Below are 24,022 nucleotides of genomic sequence, written 5' to 3' on the forward strand. Positions count from 1 at the left end.
TTGCGGCGGCCGCACCAACTAAAGGCGCTGACGTCAGGAGGGGGGGCACCGTGATTGGACGATGCCCAAGGTTAGCAATCAAAAGTTTCGGTTTCGGTTTCGGTTCTGTAAAACATGCTTGACATCTGATGGCGTTGTTGGATAGGCATTCTCGATTTCTCAATTATCGCCGTACCGCGCTTCTGCCATGTTGTCGGCTGTCAGATGTCTAAGATAAACCTCCCAGGGCGGCTTGGAATCGTAGAAATCACCAGACGAGGCCTACGCAGTGGATGAACGCCCTCCGCGTCACCGCAGACTCTCAAATGCCATGCGCTTTTCCCGCATATTCGGAGCTTGCCTCACTTATGTTTGTTCGTAAAAAGCTAGTTCGCACCAGGCCAAGGGTGTGCTGATTCAGGCCTGGGCCCACTGCCCGCAAGCAGTCGGTGCTTGTGGCAACAGCACGCCAACGAGAACTCGCTAGCGCGTCATTGTCAGTATGCGCGCCTTCTGCGATCTCGCTCGTGGAGCAGTGAACGTTACGGCCCAAAAATGGTGCTCAGTTCAGAAAACATCGGCCGCATAAGAAAAAATCAACTTACAAAAAAAAAAATACATGTACCCTCGGGGAATCGAACTTGCGCCTTTCAAAACAAGTTCCAGCGCCTCAGACCGCTAGGCCACGAACCGGCACTGGGTTGAATGGATATATAAGGGTTATAATGTATGACCAGTTTACACTTTTATTTATTTTAAGCATTTTAAGTACTTTATGTGACTATTTGTTGTATATCACTCCTGCAGTAAGTGTCCCCCAAACTTCCACAATATCTCACGTCTAGCAATTGCATTTCTTTGACGGAAAAGCGTTCGCACATGTGCGGTCGTGCTGCTGACCGCTGTGCTTGTTTACCCAGCGCAAAACGTGCTTCCTGCTCCCTAGTTTTGCGCTGTACGGTAAAAGTTTCAGGTGATTTTCTTTTCTTAGTACCTATATTGACTTCGCTGACTCTTCTCCCGCCTTCAATTGGCCTTAGATTTTCCTACAGGCGTGAAGTCAGCGAAGCGTCGCATGTGCACTTGTGCAGCGCTTGTGTGGAGCGACCCGGACTCTGAGTTTGACACAGTGTACAAACTAACAAAGTAAGGAAAGGCACATTCTTTCATTCACAAAGGTGTTGTCGCTTAGTTTCAATTGAGCGAGCGAATAGCGACGACCCGTCGGCGGCCGGCGGACGAAACGCTGGGCCGACTGACTCGATCGGTAGGTCGGCTGGTCGGCGAACCGTGCAGTAGCGCAGCCATTTTCCAGCTCATCTCCTGCTGACGTCACACGAAAACGCCACAGAAAATGGGCGAGCGTAAAGAGAGGAGGACAGCATTTTCGAATTGATTTTTCTACTAAATAAATTCGCGTAAACGCGGCCAGAGTGGTCGAAACAATGCCTACGGACTCCGAACTACAATTTGCGCTAGTAATCCCGCAATGTTTACAAATCACTTCAGTGTCCCTTTAATCGAATTGCTTGCGCAGAGTTCTTCTCGGGAATCAAGGGCCTCGTACACCTCACGTGCCTGCTGGAATCGACGTTCGCGGCCGAGCCTGTTACTGTGCTCACACAGAAAGCCAAGCCCATCGTAGCACTCCGCGCCAGGGACCCCAGTGTAAGATCTCGGCCCCTTGCTCAGTGTGGTTGCGGTGTCTGCATTTTTTATACTTCTGCAAAACGTGCTGGGCAAGTTTGTACTCGGCTAAGCAAGAAATGACATCGCGAAAATTTGACGTAGGGTTAAAAAGGTAAAACACAAAAGAAGCGTTGGTCCTGTGTGATGTGTCTTTGCAAATCTATGTTAGGTTTTCGCACTATTATGTCTACATGAGTTTGGTTGTTTAGGTAGCAGATGAAAGCTTTCACGTAGTCAAAGGTGTGGAGCTCCTCTACGCGCATTACCTGCGTACTTCCCAAAAGGCACAGGATGTTCCAAAAAAGAAGGTTGTGTCGTTAGTGGCGTGATGACCGGAGAAATTGAGCGGAAGGCGAATTAGAAAAGATCGGAGGGACTGAACATGCGGTAGAATATTGCGATGTCACTGTGGACGGAGTTCAATAAGATGCGGTGGCAAAATGCCACTCCACGCTTACATAAGCCGGGACTTGGTATCCCTCAACAATGTTGCTAAGGAATATTAAAGACGTGCATATAGGAAATCATGTGAGGTCGAGGATCAGTTCTCGGCTCCATATGGATAAAAATGGAAAAGTTGTTTATATCAGTCTCCCTGCACGGTCAATAGTCCTTTAACAACAAGATAAATGAAACTGGAACTAAAAACACGGAAAGCGTTATACACTAACCAAATACCTAATGCAAAAAATCAAAAGCACAATTCTTTCCGACGGGCCGTTGCCCACATTATATGGATATTTCGTTAAGGACATGGATGTGAACTTCATTTTCCCACGCGTTACAAGAAAAATGTCACCAACTGTTGCAAACTAAATACCACTGCGTGCATCCATTTACCATATTTGTTCAGTTTAATTCGTCGAATGGGGGTCAGTGTGCAACTTGGAAATGATGCGCAAATAAAACATTGTCTGGAAATGGGCACTGGAAAAGACATTGCAAAAATTACGTCTTTAAATAATGCCGCCCCATGCTTGCCTTAGATAGTTTTCCTCTACGTAAGCACAGAACTATGATTTTAAATTCATGTTACTTAGGAAACCACTTTCTAGGGAAAGAGTACTTGGAATGCTTGGGTGTACCTTCCGAACTGAAACCGGCCGCTTTACGTTACATTACATGTTCCTGCTACACAACAAGTAATGATAAACGCGAGCAACAATCCCCAAGAAAAGACTGGTTTATGATTGATCAATTTGTTGCAAACTATATTGGTGGCCGAATTTTGAAAATTCGCTTGAGGGTTTTGAGGCTTAGAGAGAGAGAGAGAGAGAGAGAGAGAGAGAGAGAGAGAGAGAGAGAGAGAGAGAGAGAGAGAGAGAGAGAGAGAGAACAACTTTATTGTGTGCCCGTTGAGAAAAGGAAGAGGTTGGAGATCCTCCTTGGTCCTCTTCCCCCTTTTAGGCGGCAGCCAGGAGTCCTTAGACCCCAGCGGCGTCTTCAGCCATCCGGACGAGTTCGACTTGCACTTCGGGATCGGAGCTGAGCAGCGCGGTCTCCCACTGCTCCATGGTTCTAATGTCTAAGAAGGGCGTCCTTTCTGCTGTACCTGTTTACTCTTGATGGGACACGACCAAACCATGTGCTGGAGGTCCGCTCTGCCTTTACAAATTTTGCATTCACCTGTGTACAGCCCCGGGTAACAGGGGCTGTAGGCTACAGGGTTAGGGAACGCGTTGGTCTGGAGCAAACGCCAAGCCACCGATTGCCACTTAGTTAAAGTTCTGTGTGGTGCAGGGTATCTCGCTCTTTCAAGGCTGTAATGATCTAGTATGTCCCGATAAGATACCAGCCTGTCCCGCCTCGACCGGCGGAATGAGTGCGCGTCGACGGTGGAATCGTCGGCGTCGGCTCGGTTGGTTAGACCTCGAGCCGCGGCGTGCGCGTTCTCGTTCCCCGGGAGACCGCAGTGGGCAGGCGCCCAGACTATTTGAACCCCTCTGACCCGATCGCTGCAGAGCAGAAACCGGCCAGCAGGATTTTAAGCGCTTCCGACGACACGCACCCTCTCGAGAAATTAAGGAGGGCCGACTTGGAGTCGCTCACTAAAAATTTGTATTTGTCGGATGCCGTCATTGCGAGGGCAATGGCCGCCTCCTCTCCAACTTCAGGCGACGTCGTGACGATCGTGCCTGAAGCAACTGAATCGCCCCGTCGATTTACCATGGCTACGGCCATGGCGTCACGATCGTCATAGTCAGCGGCGTCCACGTAAACCCCGTCCTCAGACCTCTGAAACCTTCTTTGCAGCGCCTGTGCTCTTGGGCGTCTGCGTTCTGCGTTGTGTACGGGGTGCATGTTCTTGGGCAGTGGCGGGACGTATATGCTCCCCTGAGCTCAGGTGGGATGTCCAATTTAGCTCCAGCTCGAGATTCATAGTGGATGCTAAGGGAGCTTAAAATGTGTCGCCCAGTCGGGCTGTTGGAGGGCCTTTCCAGTTGTGCGATCCTCTGAGCTTCGATCAGCTCATCTAGGGTATTGTTCCAGCCCAGTGCCTCGAACCGTTCATTCGAGGTAGTGACGGGTATGCCTAGTGCCTGTTTGAAGGCCTTCCTGATCATGGCATTTTGTTCTTTTCGTCCACCCTTCTTTTGCGAAATTGACATTGGTTTGTTACCCATTGGACAACACCACCCCATATTAGAGCTTCTAGTGCATAAAACTTCCTTATCAAGTTTTGAATAGGTGTGCCGTAATCGAGACATGCGTACTCAGATCTCATGTACGCGCGGTGTCACTGCCTATTGGTTGCCATTATTTTTGCACTGTGAGCTGATTTCCTTCAATTCTACATTCACCAACCTCTGACGTTCTGTTAAAACGGTTTGTGAAACAGAAAAAAAGATTTCTTATTGTATTCTTGATGAAACCTCGGTAGAAGTGACGATAAAGAGTGGTTGTTAGACTATAACAAAACAAATTTTTGTACAGCAATTCACTCTATTCTTTCCCAAGCTGGCACGTCCTGACGTCATTCAAAGTCTCCTGGAGGCAAAGGTTCCAAAGGAGCTCCTTGATCAACCCGATCTTCGTGCCCGCAAAGATGACGAAGGTAGCTCAAATTTATGCCTATGCTACACACCGTTTCATAGGCCTTCAGAAGGCCTTCGAAGTAATTTTATATCTAGTGCCCCATTGTAAATACATAGGACGCGGTTGTAAGTGAGCTTTCCACTGTTAATCAAAAGCTGCGGTGCAGCGCAGCCATTAATAATTTCCAAAGTGCGCACAATTCACGACGAGGCAAACGTGCAAATAATGGTCGCTCATAATGTAAGCTTTTGTGCCGGCCGCCATGTTACGCATAATGCGCGATCTTACACTATCAGAGAAACGTGTTCGTATTATTAGCAGTTTTTTGTGAATTTGAAAGATATTAAAGTGGAGCTTTCCATGCAGCACTGATGGCGACAGTGCCGTCAACAAAAGGCAATGCAGGGAAGGGAGCTTTGCACAATGGGTTTCACAGAACGATGATAATGACGAGCAGAGGATCACCAAGCAACTAAGAAAAAATGGCTTCGGCTTAGCTCAACTAACCTTAGATATGCAAAGTAAAAGCTTGGCTTGGTCTGGTTGAGCCTTGGTTTCACTTGGTTAACCATTGATTTACTGTATTGCCGATCACGTCTTGAAGCCGTTCGGTTCCGTGCAGCCCTCACAGAAGGAGGCCGGGCGAACGCAGCGTTCGCCGGGGAGAATGCGGCGAACGTGGCGTTCATTCACTGCGAACGCACCGTTTCTCTTCGTCGGGCGCGAGACGAATCACGTTGTCCGAGACGACCCAGCGCCGCACGCATGGGAGGCTGCGCGGGTGGTCGGCTGCCTCGGCCACAGCGGTGTAAACGACCGCTGCTCGTTCGCCGCAGAATGACTGGAAACGTGGGCTTGTGCGCAGCGCCGACAGCGGGCCCCGCGAATCAAGCGATGCGCTTCGAAGGCTGTGTCGCCGGGTCTGTGTCTCGCGTCAAAAGGTCACTATGCTCATCCTCCATGAAATCGCCGGATGAAAGTAGTAAAGCGTTGATTTAAAAATGCTTCCCGTGGTGGCAATACAACAAGGGTACCTTGCGTTATGAAGCCGACGTCTATCCGATTGCGCCACCTCAACACGGTCGAAGCAGTTTGGATTATGGACTTTGACTTTGGCTCAGCTAGGTTGCATGGCAGAAAACTTCGCGTTTCAATCAAGTTTCTCGTTAGATGAAGGCGGCTTTGATTTGCACGGAATACGTATTGCACGAAAAAATAGTAAATTACAGATTTCCGCGCAAAAAAAGGGAACCTTAGATAAAGAAGCTATGAAGGGAAAGGAATTTTCTTGGTAAATCATCAAAGGGAGGAGAAATGGGGTAGAACGCATGAAGGAAATTTACTGATCTGGGGTTGTATACCTGGCAGGTGGTACAGCTGCTTGGAACTCTATACGGTAGCGAAAAGGATGTCATGTTTTCGACTCACTTCGCACACATACATCGCTTTTAGCACCGCAACAAAATAGTGGGTAGGCGCACTAACAGCTGCCAGCTGTCCATCACACAGCCGTCAACGTTGGCGGCAGATTGTAGACCGTTTACTAAGATCATATTAGCCGAGTTGTGGGACACAGAGCACGCTGTTCCAATTTCGGCGATTCATTAATGATGCCTAAATCAAACGTTGTCTCGTAAAGGAAATTGGAAAGCGAATGACGAAAGTAAATCTTTAAATACAACAATGCAACGACGGAAATTTCGTTTTTAAGTACTCGAACCCAGTGCTTGCTGACGATAGGTACGTCTGTTCTTGGCGAACATGAAATTATGGGTTCGAAGTCCATCAAACTCCCTTACATGAGGCTGAACTTAGAGCTGATTCTGTAACACCAACGCACTGGCACCGGAAACAATCGAAAAAATTTACACACGGCTTCAGGACCGTATTATCTTTTCTGCGCAGGCAACCTCTTGATGCACTATAAAGATGTTGCGTCGAATGCTGCTACTGTTCTTGTCGCAGGGTAAGTCTAGCTTTTTATCTCGTATGCTGTACGGGGATTTATCAACGAATCTAACAATATCAGAAGTATTATAAGCTCAGCAGGAGGTTGAAAAGCTGTGTTCCTGGGAATAAAACAACCTAGCTTGAACAACCTCAAAACTTGTGATCATGGTACTTAATTTTTATACGGGAAAAGTGCCGCTTTAGATGCAATGGTTAGAACCACCAGAAGTCGAAGTTTTAACATGTAGATTTTAGCGCTAAGCATTATTTGCTTCAAATCGCAATTTCAATGCCCTAATCGCAATTTCAATTCTCGTTACTATACATTACCGGCGGATCGTAATGTCAGTTCATAAGTATAAGTAATACACTTTTGTTGTTCTCCACAACTATGTCACATAATCAGTGTATTTCATCTCCGGGTATTTTCTCCTTGTTATGTTGATTTTGTACTTTCTTCTCCAGTGCCCTGCTGAGGAGTGTCTCAAAGCGGGAGTGCATTTGGTATGCTGAGATGACCTGTACGCCTTAACGGTATCGTAAAAAAATGTCGATAGTTTGGCTGTGTATGTGATAAACGCCTCTTCAACTCTCAACAAATTTTGACGGGTCGTTCTAGGGTTTTTATTGATTCATTACACTGTGTTGGTTTGTCTCAGAACTTTTCTCCTCTCACTGTTCCAACGTATATATCCCACTTGAAGTGAATTAAAACCATCTTGAATATAAATGTTGAGCACCTCAGTTTCTGAATATCGCGGAAATTCTACGCAGATTCGAAACTGTGTCCGCCAGTAGCGCGAGCTGCATCTTCTGCTTGGCCAAGTACCCGGATGTCCAGGAGAGAGTGCGGCAAGAAGTTATGGCGGCCTATGAGAAACACGTGGGTCTATTTCAAATTTAAATGTTATCAAACAACACCGCTATATGTACAATGTATTACATGCGCAGCACTTGTGGGGGACATTGAAATTGGCCTTTTCTTACCTGAATTTGTCCTTTTCAGGCATTCGCCGCAGAGGTGTATTCTGTGCTTTATTACGAACAAATTCCCGTGATTTGCCTACTTTTTCCCGTGACTTGCCTACTTAACCTAAAATGTAAGGATAATCGATGAATGGAAATGAGAGGGAAGCAACAATTATTCAACCTCCCTCTTGATGGAAAATCAGTGGTAATCATGTCGATTCCCCACTTCCACTGCCGCTTTATTATTCATTTTGCAGGAACCGACATTCGAATTGTTCAACATACATGAATGGGACAACCTAACGCAAGATAAAAATTAGGTTACAGTAAAAGCTGGTCTTTGGATTGTGTTCGATATGTCCTCCCTGCTTGCAGCGTGTGTCTCCAGCTTGTAGTGACATAAAAAAGTCCTGGGAAACACAGTTTATCTGACGTTATCTCCCCTATAAATGTTGTTGAAGTGCAGAACTCTATAAAAAATACTTCAGAAATAAAGGGCAGCTGCGAGTGCCTTCGAGTTAAGCTATGTGGATAAACCAACCCTTACTGTAAAAGTACCTTTCAAGATGGTGAGCCCACAAATGAACTAAACCCCTAAACCATGAAGTAGCGCTCCTCTGGCATGCCTGCAAGCCTTTAAAGAACATTTATTGCTTTAAAGAACATTTCAAAAGAAAATTGTGTTCACAGTACCTTCGCTTTAAAGAACATTTTATTCACAGTACCATTCATGGGAGAACAGGGAACAGACGGCCGCATCCTCTTTCTGTGTTGTCCCGGCTTTGGCTTTTTATGGTGGTATTTTGTCACCTCATTGGAGCTTCCCTTTCGGTAGCTTGTTGTGTTTCGTATGGGCGAAGGATGAACATGCTTAGTGTCCTGACAACCCAACTTTGGCTGCTTCAGGGTGGCTTCTCCTACGACGCCATTAAGGATCTGCCTTACACAACGCAGACAATATTCGAGACGCTCCGGATGTACTCTCCAGTTGTTGCGTGAGTACGAGTCTTAACATTATGACCGATGCTCTGCTATCGGTCATAATACGTTGAGAGAAAGGGAGAAGCTTCGGTGTGATGGGCTTCTTATTGATGAATCGCGATGACCGGGCCCTCTAGTCCGGGGATTTCGTTGACCGACGTGTTGCTCTCGTTGCGCGGTTCGCGAGCTATTTCTGGCGAGCTAGGTGCGGGTTGAGCAGGCTGACCTCCCATTATGCTGTGGATTTGTTGTCTGGTGTTATGTTCTTATTGGGAACGCATAAATGTGGGCTAGTTGGTTCGAACGGTGAAACAGGATTAGCGCTATCCCTGTGTGGTCTCTTCTTATTGTCCCGCCTGACCGCGTTACTTAACCATGTTTCTTATCGGGATTTTGTGTGCAGTACTACATCGTGTGGAGTAAATCTTCCGTGTGATCCGAGTGTAGGAATGGTGGCGCTGGGTAAATGTCCGGGTAATACTTTCCACACTTCCTGTTCCCGCACTTCTAGACACAATACACTACTTTATACAATGCGTTTTCAATAAAGCAAACATCGTTGAAATCAGATGAGCGTATCCGCCTATTTTGTTCTCGCAAAAGCATTAAATGGCTTATCGAGCACAAAAGCTACCTTCCTGCGTTTGTAACTGTACAATAATTTACACCTTTAAGGGTAACAATTGTTTACGCCCAACACCCTTACAACCAAGTAAAAAACGAGAAACGCCCTCCTAATTGCTGTTTAAGGGACAAAACACCCTAAAAAGAAAGGTTTCTTGTGTTTTTTTCTAGGTTGGGAGGGTTTTATGTATAGACAGTAAAAACTCCAATTAAAATGAACAACAAAGGCGTCACCTGAGAAGCTCTCCAAGATGCTGCGTAAAGCGAACAACCCTTGCACAAAGCGCCGCTGTGACACGAAGCACAAAAGTAGGTTTGTGGATTGTGCGACGGGCGTAGTCTACAGGATCCCCCTGTCGCTCAAAAAATGCTACGTCGGTCAAACAGGCAGGTGCCTTAATGTAAGGCTGAAAGAGCACCAAGCGGCTGTGAACACGCAGATGGGGGCTGGCCACCAGGCTGATCATTGCCGGAGGCGTAAGGATTGCACTCCAGATTTTCTGCAGACGCGCATCCTGTACAGATATTCCTCGCAGACAGACCGAGAAATTTTTGAGGCCTTCATGATAGGCAGAGAAGGGGAAAGATGCGTCAGTTCACCATCCTTGGCACTGTCCGCAAAGAAAATCGGTTTTTTGGAGAGGGGAAGCAGGTTGTGCGCGGGTGAGGGGTGATAGCCGCACACACGTGTAGGTTTAATTTACGCCGAGTGATATTGGCGGACACTGTGAGGTGGCTTTGTGATATGAGCAAGTGTGACGAGTGCGATACTATTTTATTTTATTTTGTTTGTGTTCGCTGCTTTTTCACCCTTTCCACCATTTAGGTACATATAGCCTTTTTTCGTGCTTCTGTCGCATAAACTGAGTTGAAGTTCTAGCGTGTGTTTCGTCGCCTCTTTTACCTTTGTCTGTGTTTAGTGTTCGCTAGTACGATGATTTCCTTAAAATGAGCAGCTTGCAGCGTTGCAGTGAAACGGCTTCTGAAATGCCGACAAGCTGAGAGAAAAAGCAGAATATTCGAGTTTAGCAAAAGTAAGGTCATTTAGCAATGAACGCGAAACGAACTCAGAGACGCTGTTTTCAATTAAGCACCTATCACCCGAGGCCACTTTGGCTCATAGGCTACAGCTCACGCACGGTGGTCTTTGCCAATACCTTGAGGCGTGTGACTTTGAAACCGTCGACAACGGTGCACGTTTTCTGTGTCGTCATTAGGCTCAACGTTATGTAACCACATGTCAACACTAAACATATGCATGGCAGAATTTCCACACAAGTGAGTTTGCCGGTGTTTTCACTGGGTGTGATGTGTTTCATAGCGGCGTACGTCTCATAAGAATGCACTCAAGTGGAATGTCTACCCTTTAAAAAATCTCCGCATGTGGGTCTCACTACGACACCCCTGAGTGAACAATCGACGTAATAAAATGTGCGAATTTTGCGAATGACAAGAACGAAGCACACAATTAGAGAGAAAAAAGGAATCTGCGCTGGGACAACAGCGAAAGGCGTGCATGCATGTGGGATGTTGTCTCAGTGCAGAGTATACTTTTCTAATGTAATGAATGCCTGGCCTCGTCATTCAGCAATTTCGCACATTTGACTACGGTGATTTGTCTGTGTGGAGTGTTGCCGTGTAGTCCACCTGCGGCGATTTCTTATAGTGTACGTATCCTTGGACAATGGAGCGAGAGCTTCTAGGCAATGCCTAGGCATGCGAATTGTGTGGTACTTGTTTGAAAGCGCTAGAGTCAAATTCTCATGGTTCTCTATGGAAGTACAGCTTAGCTGAAGTAAGGTACCGCAAAACGCAGCAAACCCAAAGCTTACACGCGCAGCGAAATCCGCCATTGTCGTCACTTCTTCGAACTATAGCTTTCGAAAACCGATAATACGTCTCCACATACTTTACTGATTCCATAACAATGCTCGAAGCAATTGACCCAGACCCTCCACCACTAACACCACCTGTGCCTGACAATGAACACATCCTCGCCAGTAACGAAGACGTCGTCGGCTTGACATCCCAACAGACCCTGTGAATTGCAGTATTTGAAAATAAAGGCAACTGAATTTCAAGCAACACCGTCCAAATGATCATGGTACACAGCCAACATGCTAACATAGAAGCACGAAAGAGTTAACTAACTAGTTTATTCGAGAAACTTGAAAACATAAGCCACAGGAGGAGTACTAAGTAGACGTTTGAGTGAGCCGAAATAAAATAAACTTAAATAGAGTTGAACCTCGTTATAACGAACACTCATATAGTGAATTATCGCCTATACCGAACTAAATGCGAACTTTATCTGTTCACGTTTTATTTTAATGGCACTTATTCTTTTATAACCGAACTGAAACCATTAAACATGTGCGCGATATCGGATGTAACGAAGAAATACTTGACCAAGAGTCCGAGAAGCTAGATCAAAAAAGCTCCCGTCATCCGAAACTGCAGAGGTATAAAGGCCATTTTGTTCATGGACACTGTGGAAAACTTCATCCTACTCGGTGCTCTGAGCAGCCACCGGACGGAGATCCCATCCTTCACCATATAAATAAGGACGCAGGCCTGTTTCGTCAATGAACTATGTTCTGTTGTAATTTCACGTAGTCATGTTGTCGCTCATTGAGCTTAAAATACAAGGAGAACTTAAGGGTCACGTTGCTCATAGGGGGTCAGAAGCCTAAAAAATGCATTTTTGCATCAAGCATTTTTTCGTGAGCCCGATTTGCGATTTGTTAGAGCCAATTTTTACTTCTACTGTTTCAACGAATGTCGGAATGTTGCTGCCCGATACTACTTCGTTATAACTAGGTTCGACTGTAAAGAAGTATGGGTGGTACCATCAGTTCAGTACGGCGCACGCTTCCACAGCCCGGGCGGAGCGTTCGATCAGGCATCGCTGGACCTGATTGATTGATTGTATGGTTCAACGCACCGACGCAACGCAGGCGATGAGGTGCGCCTTGGTGGAGGGCTCCGAATTAATTTTGACCGTCTGGGGATTTATAACGTGCGCCTAAATCTCAAACACACGGGCGTTTTTGGTCTTCGCCTCCATCAGAAAATCTGCCGCCGCGGCCGGGAATCGAACCCGCGTCGTCGTGCTCAGCAGCACAACGCCTTAGCCACTGAGCCACCGCGGCGGGTGCATCGCTGGACCTGCGCCCTCAGGCCAGCGGGTGCGCATTCCCACCACTGAAGCGATGCTGTAGACAAATACGAGACGGGAGGGATTAAATAAGGAAATTTGAAGTAAACTGTGGACGAGAGCAGCGAAGGACAGGAGCAGTTTGAAGTAAGTGAGAGAGACCTTCGTCCTGATGGGGGCCTGAGTAGGATGATGATGATGATCATGATCATTATGAAGCCTGTTGTGTTGGGGAGACTGCCTTCGTGGCAGAGGCAGGAGAAGGTGGTCCGGGGGATGTAGTAAAGGAACGCCGAGTTGAAATAGGTACCGGTCTGTAACTTGCGCCGCGTTCGGGATTCGGCACTAGGAAGCGACGAAAAGGGACGGGGGTGGTGAAGCGATTGTGGCGATAGAGAGAAAATATGTCAGTATGTCGGACAGGTGGAGGAGAGGTGGAGGGGTGGTGTCTATGCCGAGTCACTTGTCCTCGAACGGGAAGCCCGAAAGGGAAATTCATTGGAAGATCACCGATTCACCTGGAGGGAGGCATGCCAAGGTATCCACACTAGATTGGTGGAGGAGGCCGTTGTGAGGACCAGAGGGTATTTAAAGCATTGTGCGGGATGCGGCCGAGAAGATAGCAGTGGCATTCCTGTTGAGTTATTTGTATGGTGAGGTGCCCTGTTCTGGTAGGGGCAGTAGCCGCCTACGCTTTGGTGCCTGCTGCTGCTGCTGAAAAAAAAAACCAAAGTTAAATGCATTGCAAACTCAGGGGCGTTCAAATGGTATTATTGATTCCTATTCACAACTTTTTGGAGATTTTTAGGTGCTCTTGAATGTGTATGTATTTTCATTCCGATCATTTCAGTGGTACGATGTCACTGAGCCCGAGGTATTGTGTAATGTTTCACATTTCACAGTTTTGACTAATCTCAAATCTTTCAATGCGCATCGTTTATAATAGAGACTTCGACGCTGCCATCAAATTTGTTATAACGTCAGTCTGCAGTGTATTAAAAAAGTTTTGCATATATGCCATCGCAGGTTTACTTCCAGGCGGGCCTCCTGTGAATACCGCTACAAGGAACTCACTATACCCAAGGGATTGAACGTAATGTCTTGCACGCAGCAAATACACATGGATCCCAGCATCTGGGACCAGCCGGACAAGTTTGACCCCGAAAGGTTGGTTTCTGGATGTATTTGCCGTGTTGGCAAAAACAGTGCGCATTACATATCGGAAGTCGTTCAGTGGTATTCGTGTTTCTGCAGCCCATCAGGCTTGCTACCGCTTGCAAAGATTGGCTGGTTGGAAAAAATAGCGGAATTGCTGATGGAGCAAAACACAACCCCTTACTTCTTACAGAAGTGGATAGTTCCGACAAAAACACCACCATATGCTTCACGTGTGGAAGTTGTATACGACATTTACGTTAGGCCTTAAGAAGCGTCCGCTGCAGTGCCCGTCGAGACGTTCTCGTAGTCTAGGGAGGGTTTTGGAACTGCGCTTTTGCATTTACCATTTATGGTCTCCAATGAACCATGCACGCCGACAGGGATAGGCTAAATTCGACAATTCGAAAATTAGCTAAGTTAAACTCTAATTACTGACTTTATTTCGCATTACCACATATTTATTCTATTTATGTTCATAATTTTGGTCTTTTATTGGCTCCTGAAAGGCTATCCTAGCATACTAAATAAACAAATAAATATCGTTAACTCTTTCCCGCCCTTTTTAGTGAGAAGACAATGTTGGTGCCGGTGACACTTCCAAAACGAGTGGTTTTTGAGTTTATTAAGTGCAGATGCGGGAAATGCTGGCGACCGTCTGTCCAAAGCCCCATCTTTGGCTCGCAGTTAAGAATTTTGCTGGCCAGACCAACTTTTGCTACCATCAGACAAAATTTTATACCTGTCATGTTACATAATAGCAAGGGAACTGTAACCGATATTTCCATTGAAATTGAGATTGCAAGATGAAGCTGTGTGGTCGATTTCAACCTTGTTGAGGACGCCGATGTTATCATTCTTTACTTGATGTAATATCCTGCACAGAAAACTAGTGGTAAAAAGGAAACACATAGGATCACTCCTCAAAATCTCGGAAGACTTATCAGATCTTAGAAGTTGATCCGATATGTTTCTCAAGGTTGTCCAAATTTAATTTTCTGCATTGTCTGAATTGCGAGTTTATTTTAATGTAGTGTGATGTGTTTTATGTGTTTTATTTTAATGTGATGGTTGGGGTAAGTAGTGCGTTTCGGGTTGTTGCGCCCTTACGCAGAAAATGAAGTTGTATTTTGTTTTGTGATTGTTTTGAAAAGTTTGGCAGTGTAGGCGCACTAGTTCACTTGTATTTATAAAAACTTGTCAATATACATTCACAAATTTGCCATCAGCAGGTCACGCTTGTATAACAACCACTTTTTTCTCTTTTATGCTTCCCAGTGGGCTGTTCTGTGTTGAAACGAAACTTTATGGCTCCAAACCTCGTTATATCTCTGTTCGATATTTTCATTTTGGCTTTTACAAAATCCCAATAAGCGGTTCTAGTGCAATCCTCTTGCTGCTCCAACAACTGCTACAAAATAATTTGGACCAATCACATCCGTGAACGTAGAAACGTCGCTTCATTACGCGAAATACACAAATAAAAATAAAATACAATGAACCAATATAAGCCCAAAATACAGGCATTAGTTTTTCAAGCCTCAGATTTTACCCAAGCGTACTGTCCAATTTATGGTTGGAGAGTACGCTTATGAGCGCATGTATGTATGTATGTATGTATGTATGTATGTATGTATGTATGTATGTATGTATGTATGTATGTATGTATGTATGTATGTATGTATGTATGTATGTATGTATGTATGTATGTATGTATGTATGTATGTATGTATGTATGTATGTATGTATGTATGTATGTATGTATGTATGTATGTATGTATGTATGTATGTGTGTGTAGTGCGCCTGTGGGCATGCTGTAGGTATTTGTGCATGTATGTTTGTATGAAACATCCGCAGGTTCTCACCGGAACAGAGGTCTTCGCGGAACCCTCTAGCCTTTCAGCCTTATGGAATCGGCCCCCGCAACTGCGTAGGCATGAAACTTGCCCAGCTAGAAATGACGCTCATTATTGCCAAGCTCCTGCATCGCTTCCGGCTGCATCTTGGCACCAGACATGAACATGTAAGTTTCATCAGCATTTCTCTTTAATGTTTCAGTTCCCGCGCGATGTTGATGTTGCGTTGCAACTAACCTTCAACAGTAGGAACGCTTACAACAACGACGACTTGTTAACCAGTTGCTCGCTGCTTTATAGCTTGAACCCTTCAAATCTGATGAAATGTCAGCAACAAATCTACAAATCAGTATGTCGTGTTCTTTCATAAAACGGGTAGGGAAATGAAGTGATCAATCTGTATTCAGCTAACACGAAGTGCAGATTATAGGGCACCTTCCCGGGGGAGGGCACCTTAGTCCAGGATACCCTGGATGCGGCTAGCTGGCCGGAACTTCGTCACCAGGTCTTGTTGGATCTCAGATCTCGGGATAGATGGGAAAGAATAAAAGGGACGCTAAGCAGACGAAGACGAAGAGAAACACACCACATACAGGCGCCAAACCTGTATGGGAAAACCACACTGTTCGTTGGTTAGTGTTGTATTGGGAGTGAGGTTTGGGGTTTTTTTCGATTCCCCCCCAGCTGATGATACCGGCTTGGCAAGGACAGACATTAGATATGGTGGGGCTGGCGCTAAGAATGGTTCAGTAGGCATATGTTCTTACTTGCACTCTTCGAAGGATGGTGGCTGTATCTGCCGATAGTCGTGGCTGCAGTTCAGGGTATTTCCTCCTAGTGAGACAGTTGTTGGAAAGAATGCCAGTACATTTGATCAGGGGGTTGGTCTTGGAAGCCGCAATAGGGTTGGGATTTGTTGGCCGTTCGGGCTGAGACATCACTCTTTGCTATGACTGTTGTATGTGGTTACACAAAGTTTGATGGCAGTACTCAAAGAATGTTTCATCTGCACCGCGGTGGGTTGTCTTAACTCCAACGCAGATTGTTGTTATGAGGGTCATTGTTCCTTGCTAGGGTCATCCAGCCAATAGACTGTTTGGTTTGAAATCAAGCAACCCTGTACTTTTGTTAAAACTGTGTATACAATTCATGCTATATAAGCGGCTCTGATGGCCCTATGATCAAAGGATACCTTAGTGAGGACTCAGTGGGAGATTCCGTAATAAGAACGATGCGATATTGTCTCCGCGGCGGTACTTGTGGTACATACTCTGCAATTCTACAGATGAGGGTGAGGTTGCACGAACCTCGGAGTAACATTTTTTGAAGGCAATATTTTACATCCGTTGAGACTCAGTTTAAACCTGAAGAGTAGTACTATGTTTTGTAAAAAGCTTCGGCCCATTTTCGGTAATTAACGTCAAGAGGTTCTGGGCACAGAGTTAAGCTTTAGTGATCAATGTTGTTTAGTGATGAATCAACAGCACAGCGTGAAAAACGTGCTCTATGAGCAAGCCCCAAAACGTGGGAAAGAGCAACAATGATTTGTATAGCTGCGAAGTTCAGATTGTGCTTTGGTTTCGCGGAATAAAGCTACACCTAGGATATTCGGCACTCCGTAGTAAAGCGATTCGGAAAAATATAGACAATTTCGCTGTTTACAACGTGGGCCAAATTTTTTGACAGAGAGGTGTTCTTTTTTTGCCATCATTAGGCAACTTCATTCCCTGCCAGGGATTGCACTTCGTGCTAAGTATCGCAATCAGGTATACTTTGATTTGCTAGAAAACTCGACCCCTGTGCAGCCAAACTTGTTCGCAGGTCGTGAAACATCAGGGACAACGTAATCCTAAAGCTTAAATAACGCTAATCCTTTAAAGTCCGTTTAACTTCCTTCACTCGGTTCCCTAACTTGCAGCTGTTGGGATTGACGAGGCTAGAACGCTTGCAGTAGGGTAGAAGGGCTTTTATGTGTGCCTTACCGTACTCATCTTTCCATGGTTTCATACTAGCCCAGTAGTAAAATCTTCAAGTAGCACACGCAAAGGCTGTTTTCACTGATGTTTGTATGCGGTTTTTCAGGGCTGTCAAGTCGCATTTTTTCGTTTTATACCGTCACAGCGTGTTTTCTTGCCGTGAAAACGTAATTATCGCCGTACAGGGAAGCTTTCTGGCATTTTTAGCTTGCCTTACGCATAATGTTTGCCAGAAACTGGTCATGATATATTTTATTTCGTTTTACTCTAAAGGAGACAACAACATATGCATAAAATTGAGCCGTATGGTTAAACACGCAGCTATAGCGGTTTCTTCTGAGAAACGTCGCTGTTGTAGTACAAGATGATCTCGTACAGCGTGCGAGCATGGTACCTATTTAGGGTATTCCCTTACCCCACTGATTGTCTTGCACTTGCTAAGCTTTTTAGAACTGAGAACGTGTGCCATTTTGCCCTTTCATTAGTATTATTTCTCCATACAGAACCAATCGGGGGCCGGTAAGGTTGGACGTCATGGAGTGATTTCTGACTGAGAATTAAATTATTGTGTTTGAACTAATAGTCAGAATGAGTTTATTATGGGATACATAAAAATCAGTACTTAGCATTTCACAGAAAGCAAAGACAAGGAATACTACACTGACGATACATAAAGTAGTGAGGCAGGTACTGATACAATTAAAATAAAAAAAATTAAGCTTAGTGCATCAACAGAACGCAAGAATAAAATGTGGTGGAAGCTCATTTTCCCACTTCGGAAGCGCGAAACTTGAGTCGTAGCCCTTACGGGTGACCTCATTACTGCGCACAACATTTAAGTCGCTCTTCCAGGTTTTTATTTTAATGTGACATGGTCTTGCTTCTTCCCTTTCACAGGGTTACTTGGACAGGAAGACGCAATCTATCATAGCTTCACCAAAAATTGGCGTCTGGGTTCGCATCGAGAAAGCCTGATACATTCTTCAATCGGCCACTCCAACGCTCTCTTCCAGCTCAAGGAATCAGAACACTTTTGTGCAGAGCTAAAGTGGGATCCAAAAGTGTGTCTATCGTAAATAAAAATCATCTATGTCGTGTGGCAGTGGGATGTGTACTTCTTTACAAATCGTAGCCACCAGGATGGCGAAATTGGTTGGTTAGAATCGGAAGAAAAAATGGCGAGACTGGGGTGAAAATGAAAGGGCTGACCCTTGCGTTGATCGCAGAAGAAAATCGAGGAAAATGCAAAGAAAAAGAAACGGTTACGAGCTAACCATGGGTTAATTATTACACAGAAAGTCGTGAACCCCATGGCTGTAGTAGAATTTGTCTTAGCTGCATAGAGTGGTAAAACATGTGTTAAGCTACATGAATTTCAACATGAGCTTGAAGTTTATTGCGCAGCGCTGTAATTGCCATCCTGAATAGTGAGACGGCAAGCAAACACCGCTGTGCTGCAGCACAGCAAAGGTTGCCCGTACCTTCGCTCGACGTCTGGGAATTCCGTCACTCCAAACTTCTTCTCTTGCTGAAGATCTGCTTCCGCGAAAGTGGCGATTTGAAAAATTTTCTTCACCTCTTCCTTAATTTTGTATGACAATTACGGGAGCCTCCAGAGCAGACTTGTTAGTCCCAGGAAAAATCACCGGGCGAAGGGCATGGTTTAGGCCCTCGCATCCGCACCCTACACTTACCTTTCGTTTTAGTATGATTCTATGTAAGAAAAATTGGCCACATTTCAAATTGATTATGATGAAATAAACCAAATATTTCAATTTCACTGGTGTGGATGTCTCCTATTTGTAAATTGTATTTGAACCTCCCGCGGAATTGTCACGTGGTTGGAATGAGCCACACAACGAACAGGATGATGAAGAGATGTACGTGCAGCACGCGGCGCGCGCTGGGCTTTTTGCATTGTCAATTTGCGAGAACAAGACGTTCGATAACATGGGTGTCTGGTTTTGCGTATCCTTTCTCGGGCTCCACTACGCTCCGAAGCAAGGGTTTTCCACAATTTGAACCATTCGTCGTCTCTGCAGTAAAAGAAGGCATATCCTGGGCTTCTGTAGAAGCTCGACACCACCGACGATCAAATCCCAGGCGCCTCAACCTACGATGCATTGCTCTCGGGTACCCGTCTGTCGGCGGTCAAAATAGTCCGTTGTCACGAAGTCGCGCAGAAGCTGGTCGGCAATGGCGCAACGTATTCAAAGAAAAAGAATCAGTTGTGGCATTCAAAAGCAATGCATTGTTGCATTTGGCTTTGTTGATATTTGATCTGAATGCCAAGGCCGGTCACGGATCTCAAGCCCCTTTGATGGAAACGGCAAAGGCCAAAAACGAATAATTAGAAACCACGATAATCTTCCTTCACGTCGTCCCACCACTACAAAACCATCGCAGCTATCCGTACTCAATACTCAAAACTGGCCTATCACTGGGACCGATTAATATATAGCGTATAGTATAAGGCCTTAATAAGACGTGGGAAGAAAGAAAGGAGATGTGAAATGCAAAGCATTAAAATGCAAAGCGTCCTACCGCTTTTATGCGACTTTCGCCAGTGAGTACATTTTTTGAGTCATATAGCCTGCTGAGCCTCGATAGAGGATAAATTGGATTCGTCTTTATTGACACCGTAGTGTAGTCGTGAAGCATATCTACGAGAATTCCTTGTGTGGCAAGCAATGCTCCTTCAAAGTAACAGCAAACGAAAACATTACCGGAGCTCCATCAAACGTGAACGCTGTCAGGTGCAGAGCAGTGATTTGCCAGAGGGGTCGTGCGCCCTCTCTTAACTGGTTCAAGTATCATCCCGGTGTTGACACCAAAGGTAGGATATAGAGGGTGCCGCAGCCCCTGAAAAGGCCCATGAAGAGACACTGGACGGAGGTTCCAATACTTTGGGATAATTAATAAGTTAATTCATGACGTTTTCCTTATTTTACATCATTGTCAACTTATTTGAGCCCATGCAACGGAGCAGCGCAACGTCCACCACCAAAACTTTGCATATCAGTAACGTGTGCCTGTGTACCGCAACAATAAAAAAAGCCTGTGTACCGCAATAGGATAGACATCGGCCTGGTAACGTGAAGGACTCGGGTTCGATCCCCGCCAGGAGAAGCGGTGATCTTTTAGAAGCCTCTGTTTCGGGGCGTGACACCTCGTGACTACGGTGGTCAGATATCGTGACCCCGGAAGAGCTACGATGACAGGTCAGCCCCCAAAATGCTCCTCCCATAAAGAAATGAATGAAGGTCACACTTACGCGTAAGACTTGAATATAGCGAAGCTTTACGCAACCTTCACGGCCATCCCGACGGTTTAAGCCCACGATTGCAGCCGATTTGCTTTTTCTTCACTGCCGCAACGACCTTTACTCCATCATTGTTGCTATAAGCGTGAGCTTTCTTCATTTACCTTGAAGATGGTCCTCATTGGACATCACATTGAAGGGGTGCACGCTATGATGTGTCTTTCTCCTTCTGAGCAAGTGTTGCCACGATTAGGGTGAACGCTGGAGTTTTATTTTTAGCCAATCTCCCTCAGTGTGTGTGCTTGTCTTAACAAACATTCACCGAGACGCTGGGCGGTCGCCGCGAGGCACGCACACACGAGCGCTTGACATTTTCTCGGTATTTTTAACTGCGGACAGGAAAAATTACAATTTGCTGAACAGCTTCGCTGTTGAAAATCAAAAGTTTTCTTTAACCCTTTCCTGCCCAACAAAAAGATTTTAGAAAAAATGGCCACAAGTAATTAAACTTTGCGTATTTACCCCTTCTTAATGCTGCTTCTACAAGTGAAAATGGAAAGCTCAGAGTATTCACACAGAAAACCAACCCACACATATGTGTGGGCTGGGCTTCTATTCGTATGATCTGCGGACAGTAAAAATGCACTAAAAACGGCATCAGGCGCCGAAAAACTTCATTTTTACGCATTATTTACAAGTTTTATATTGATTTCAGGAGTATGTATCATATAAACGGGATTTTGTGAAAATAAATAATAATGAAGTTTTATTAATATAATGAATAATTATAATTAATATTATTATCACAAGTAATTACGGAACTAGTTCAAGGTTAAGGCGCCAGAAAACATTCCCAACGAGCCAGCACAAAACCGCGAATAAATGAGACACCAAGAAAGCAAGAAAAAATTATTTATCGCTAGCTCAACAGTGCACAAGCCCGCCACCTTGTACCGCCCAGCGAAATTTTCGTGACGATCGAAAGCCCAGCCCAGACATATGTGTGGGTGCATTTTTCATGCGTGATGTCGTAACGCACAAGAAGGGAACGGGTGTATTTTTTAGCCGATCGTGTTTTTCGAATTCCTGCAAGTCGTGTCTTATGCTTGTTATTCTGAAAATACGAGAATATCAAGAAGAAATATCAATTTTCATCTTGAAGGCGGCTAGCGTGATCGCGCCGGCTGGGGCGCCATTTTTAATGCGCGATTTCTCGCCCCCTGGTGGCGAAATGAGTGAACTACCGAAACCAATTAAGTCTCGGAAGCGTTCGCAGCGACTATCCGGGGCTGTGAAACTGAAACCGAAACAGGTGCCACTTAGTAAATGAATTTGTTGACCCACACGTTTGTGTGGGCCGGGCCGTAAAGGGTTAAGGGTCATAGGCAACAAGAGCCAAATTGTAACACAATATATATGTGGGACACAAGCCTGCGCGATTGGGCTGCCGCCGATAAAGGAAAATTATCGGTTGCATGTGTCGTGTGCCTTAGTGGTGCCTTCCAACCGAGAAACTGACCTCAAACGCGCAGCATATCTTCGGTCACTAGATACAACTGGTTAACTGAAGCCGACCGCGCGTTCCATTTCGCAAGCAGCAGCGCAGACAACTTTGGGAATGTGTCATTATGCGTCTCAGTAAAGGTGAAAGCAACAAGGATTCGAGCTGCAGGGTGGTAACCACCGCTGATGAAATAACCATGGTAGGTACGCCATGTACAAGCCGCAGTTTTGTGAAATAAAAACAATACAAGACAAATCGAGTAGTATTAAAATGCGAAGCAATATAGAAGCAACAAAAAAGCTTGCTCAAATACTGAATTCCGTAAAACACTTCAATTTAAAAGCGAGTTTCTGAGCATACAGAAAGGTGGCTCTGGCGTCCTTTTTTTAATTGTGACGGCTTAGTAGGCAGTTTTAATTCAGTGTTTGCAGGGCGTGTCGATGAGGTGTGTAAGTTGCCCTCTACTCGGGTAATTTGAACGCAGCCCGGCCCTCAGGCATTTTTCACCAAGTACTATGCAATCCGGTCAACACTAAGGCAGATACCCCCTCGGTATTGTTACGTCCAGTAGCTTAACCATGGCCAGGTATGAATTCTGTACTGCACAAAGACAAATAATACCTATACGGCAGAAAATGCTCTATGAGCCTTTATAATGCTTTACACGAGGGGCAGATGAAAAGCCTGTTTTTAAGCCGTAGGGGCGTCTGCCTTCTTGAATGCATGAGTAACCAAGAAATCACGAAACGGATGTACAGTTAGCTGACAACAGTAAAGAGGACTAGTTTCAGGACCAAATACTTTTGATTCGTAGATACCCTGAAATCGACATTCTAACGGACATCCGCATCAAGTGGGTTGAAAACAAATCAACAGTCGAGATTTCGAACTTGTGTACCGATATTCAACGCTGAAAGAGCCAAGACTTCAGACTTCACGTTTACAGCAACGTTTAACTGGAGTCACAATAAGCCACTAAAAGCTGTTTTATGGACTTTAGTTCTTTCGGCCACGGTTCACATGCTCAGTTAATTTATTATCGTACCTGTACCTCTACCTCTACAGATTACGGTTCTCCTTTCGTAAAACTCTAGATATAACGTGACTAACAAGATTACGTAAGTTGACGCTCCGCATAGGCCAGTTCACTGCTATTGTTTCAGGCATGCCCAAAAGTGACCTAGAATGGTCTGCATGACGGCAGTGTTTTGTTGCGACGTCCACCGGTTGTTTCGTACGCGGCGCGTGTATATTGCTATGCTCGTTCGGAACTTCTAATATTTATCCCACCATTCGTGTTGCTAGAAAAATAACATTCAATAAATTTGAAACGAATATAATTTTTTTTTCAAAGTTGTAATCCCTCTTTATTGGCGTTTCGTTTTGTCAGTTCCTGCCTCTCATACAACCGGACCATAATGCGTCCACACTACAGTGCGGGAAAGTACCTGGTTCGTGTCACGCCGATTCCCTGTTGTCCTCGTAATGCATACCTTTATTTTCAAAATCAAAATAATAGCTGTAGCCCGGCCGTGAGTCGGGAGAAAGAAAACGGAACGTCTTTCGAGGAGCGAGACAGCGGAACCTAGCCGTCCTGATGTGGTAGCTCGGGGCTACACCACCACGCGACGCAGGCGCAGACACCGAAACAATTCGGCATGTGTGCTTAGTGGGGAACATTTATACCGATTTAAACCAGTTAGTTGAGTAAGTTTCAGAATTGCGAGAGAGCTGAGGGAACTTGTATATACGCTATTTATCAGAACCAGTTGCTAGTTTCGCTTTTTGTAATACCTCTTAAAACACAACCGAATTGGTATTCCCCAAATTTGAAAACGTAGTTTCATTCGTGGCAAGCAGTGCGCAAAAGGTAGCGTTTCTCT

The 24,022-nt window shown here is 45.3% G+C and overlaps 1 protein-coding gene across 2 annotated transcripts in view; it reads left to right on the forward strand.

Moving 5' to 3' along the window:
* Positions 1 to 18,470, forward strand: part of LOC144138330 (cytochrome P450 6B5-like) — a 31,739-nt gene extending 13,269 nt beyond the window's left edge. Inside the window, exons 7-14 of one of the 2 annotated variants that reach the window (XM_077670559.1) lie at positions 1,517 to 1,647; positions 4,627 to 4,723; positions 6,610 to 6,670; positions 7,429 to 7,537; positions 8,530 to 8,618; positions 13,424 to 13,552; positions 15,399 to 15,564; positions 18,271 to 18,470. In XM_077670559.1, coding sequence (XP_077526685.1) covers positions 1,517 to 1,647; positions 4,627 to 4,723; positions 6,610 to 6,670; positions 7,429 to 7,537; positions 8,530 to 8,618; positions 13,424 to 13,552; positions 15,399 to 15,564; positions 18,271 to 18,348 — 860 coding nt within the window. In that variant the 3' untranslated portion in view covers positions 18,349 to 18,470. Of the gene's footprint in view, positions 1 to 1,516; positions 1,648 to 4,626; positions 4,724 to 6,609; positions 6,671 to 7,428; positions 7,538 to 8,529; positions 8,619 to 13,411; positions 13,553 to 15,398; positions 15,565 to 18,270 lie in introns of both variants that reach the window. The other variant, XM_077670557.1, reaches the window with a different exon arrangement.
* Positions 18,471 to 24,022: the final 5,552 nt, after the last annotated feature.

The sequence above is a fragment of the Haemaphysalis longicornis genome, unplaced genomic scaffold (genome assembly GCF_048455015.1).
Source record: "Haemaphysalis longicornis isolate Haplotype H1 unplaced genomic scaffold, Haemaphysalis longicornis Haplotype H1 scaffold_5, whole genome shotgun sequence".
In the NCBI taxonomy this organism is placed as follows: domain Eukaryota; kingdom Metazoa; phylum Arthropoda; class Arachnida; order Ixodida; family Ixodidae; genus Haemaphysalis; species Haemaphysalis longicornis.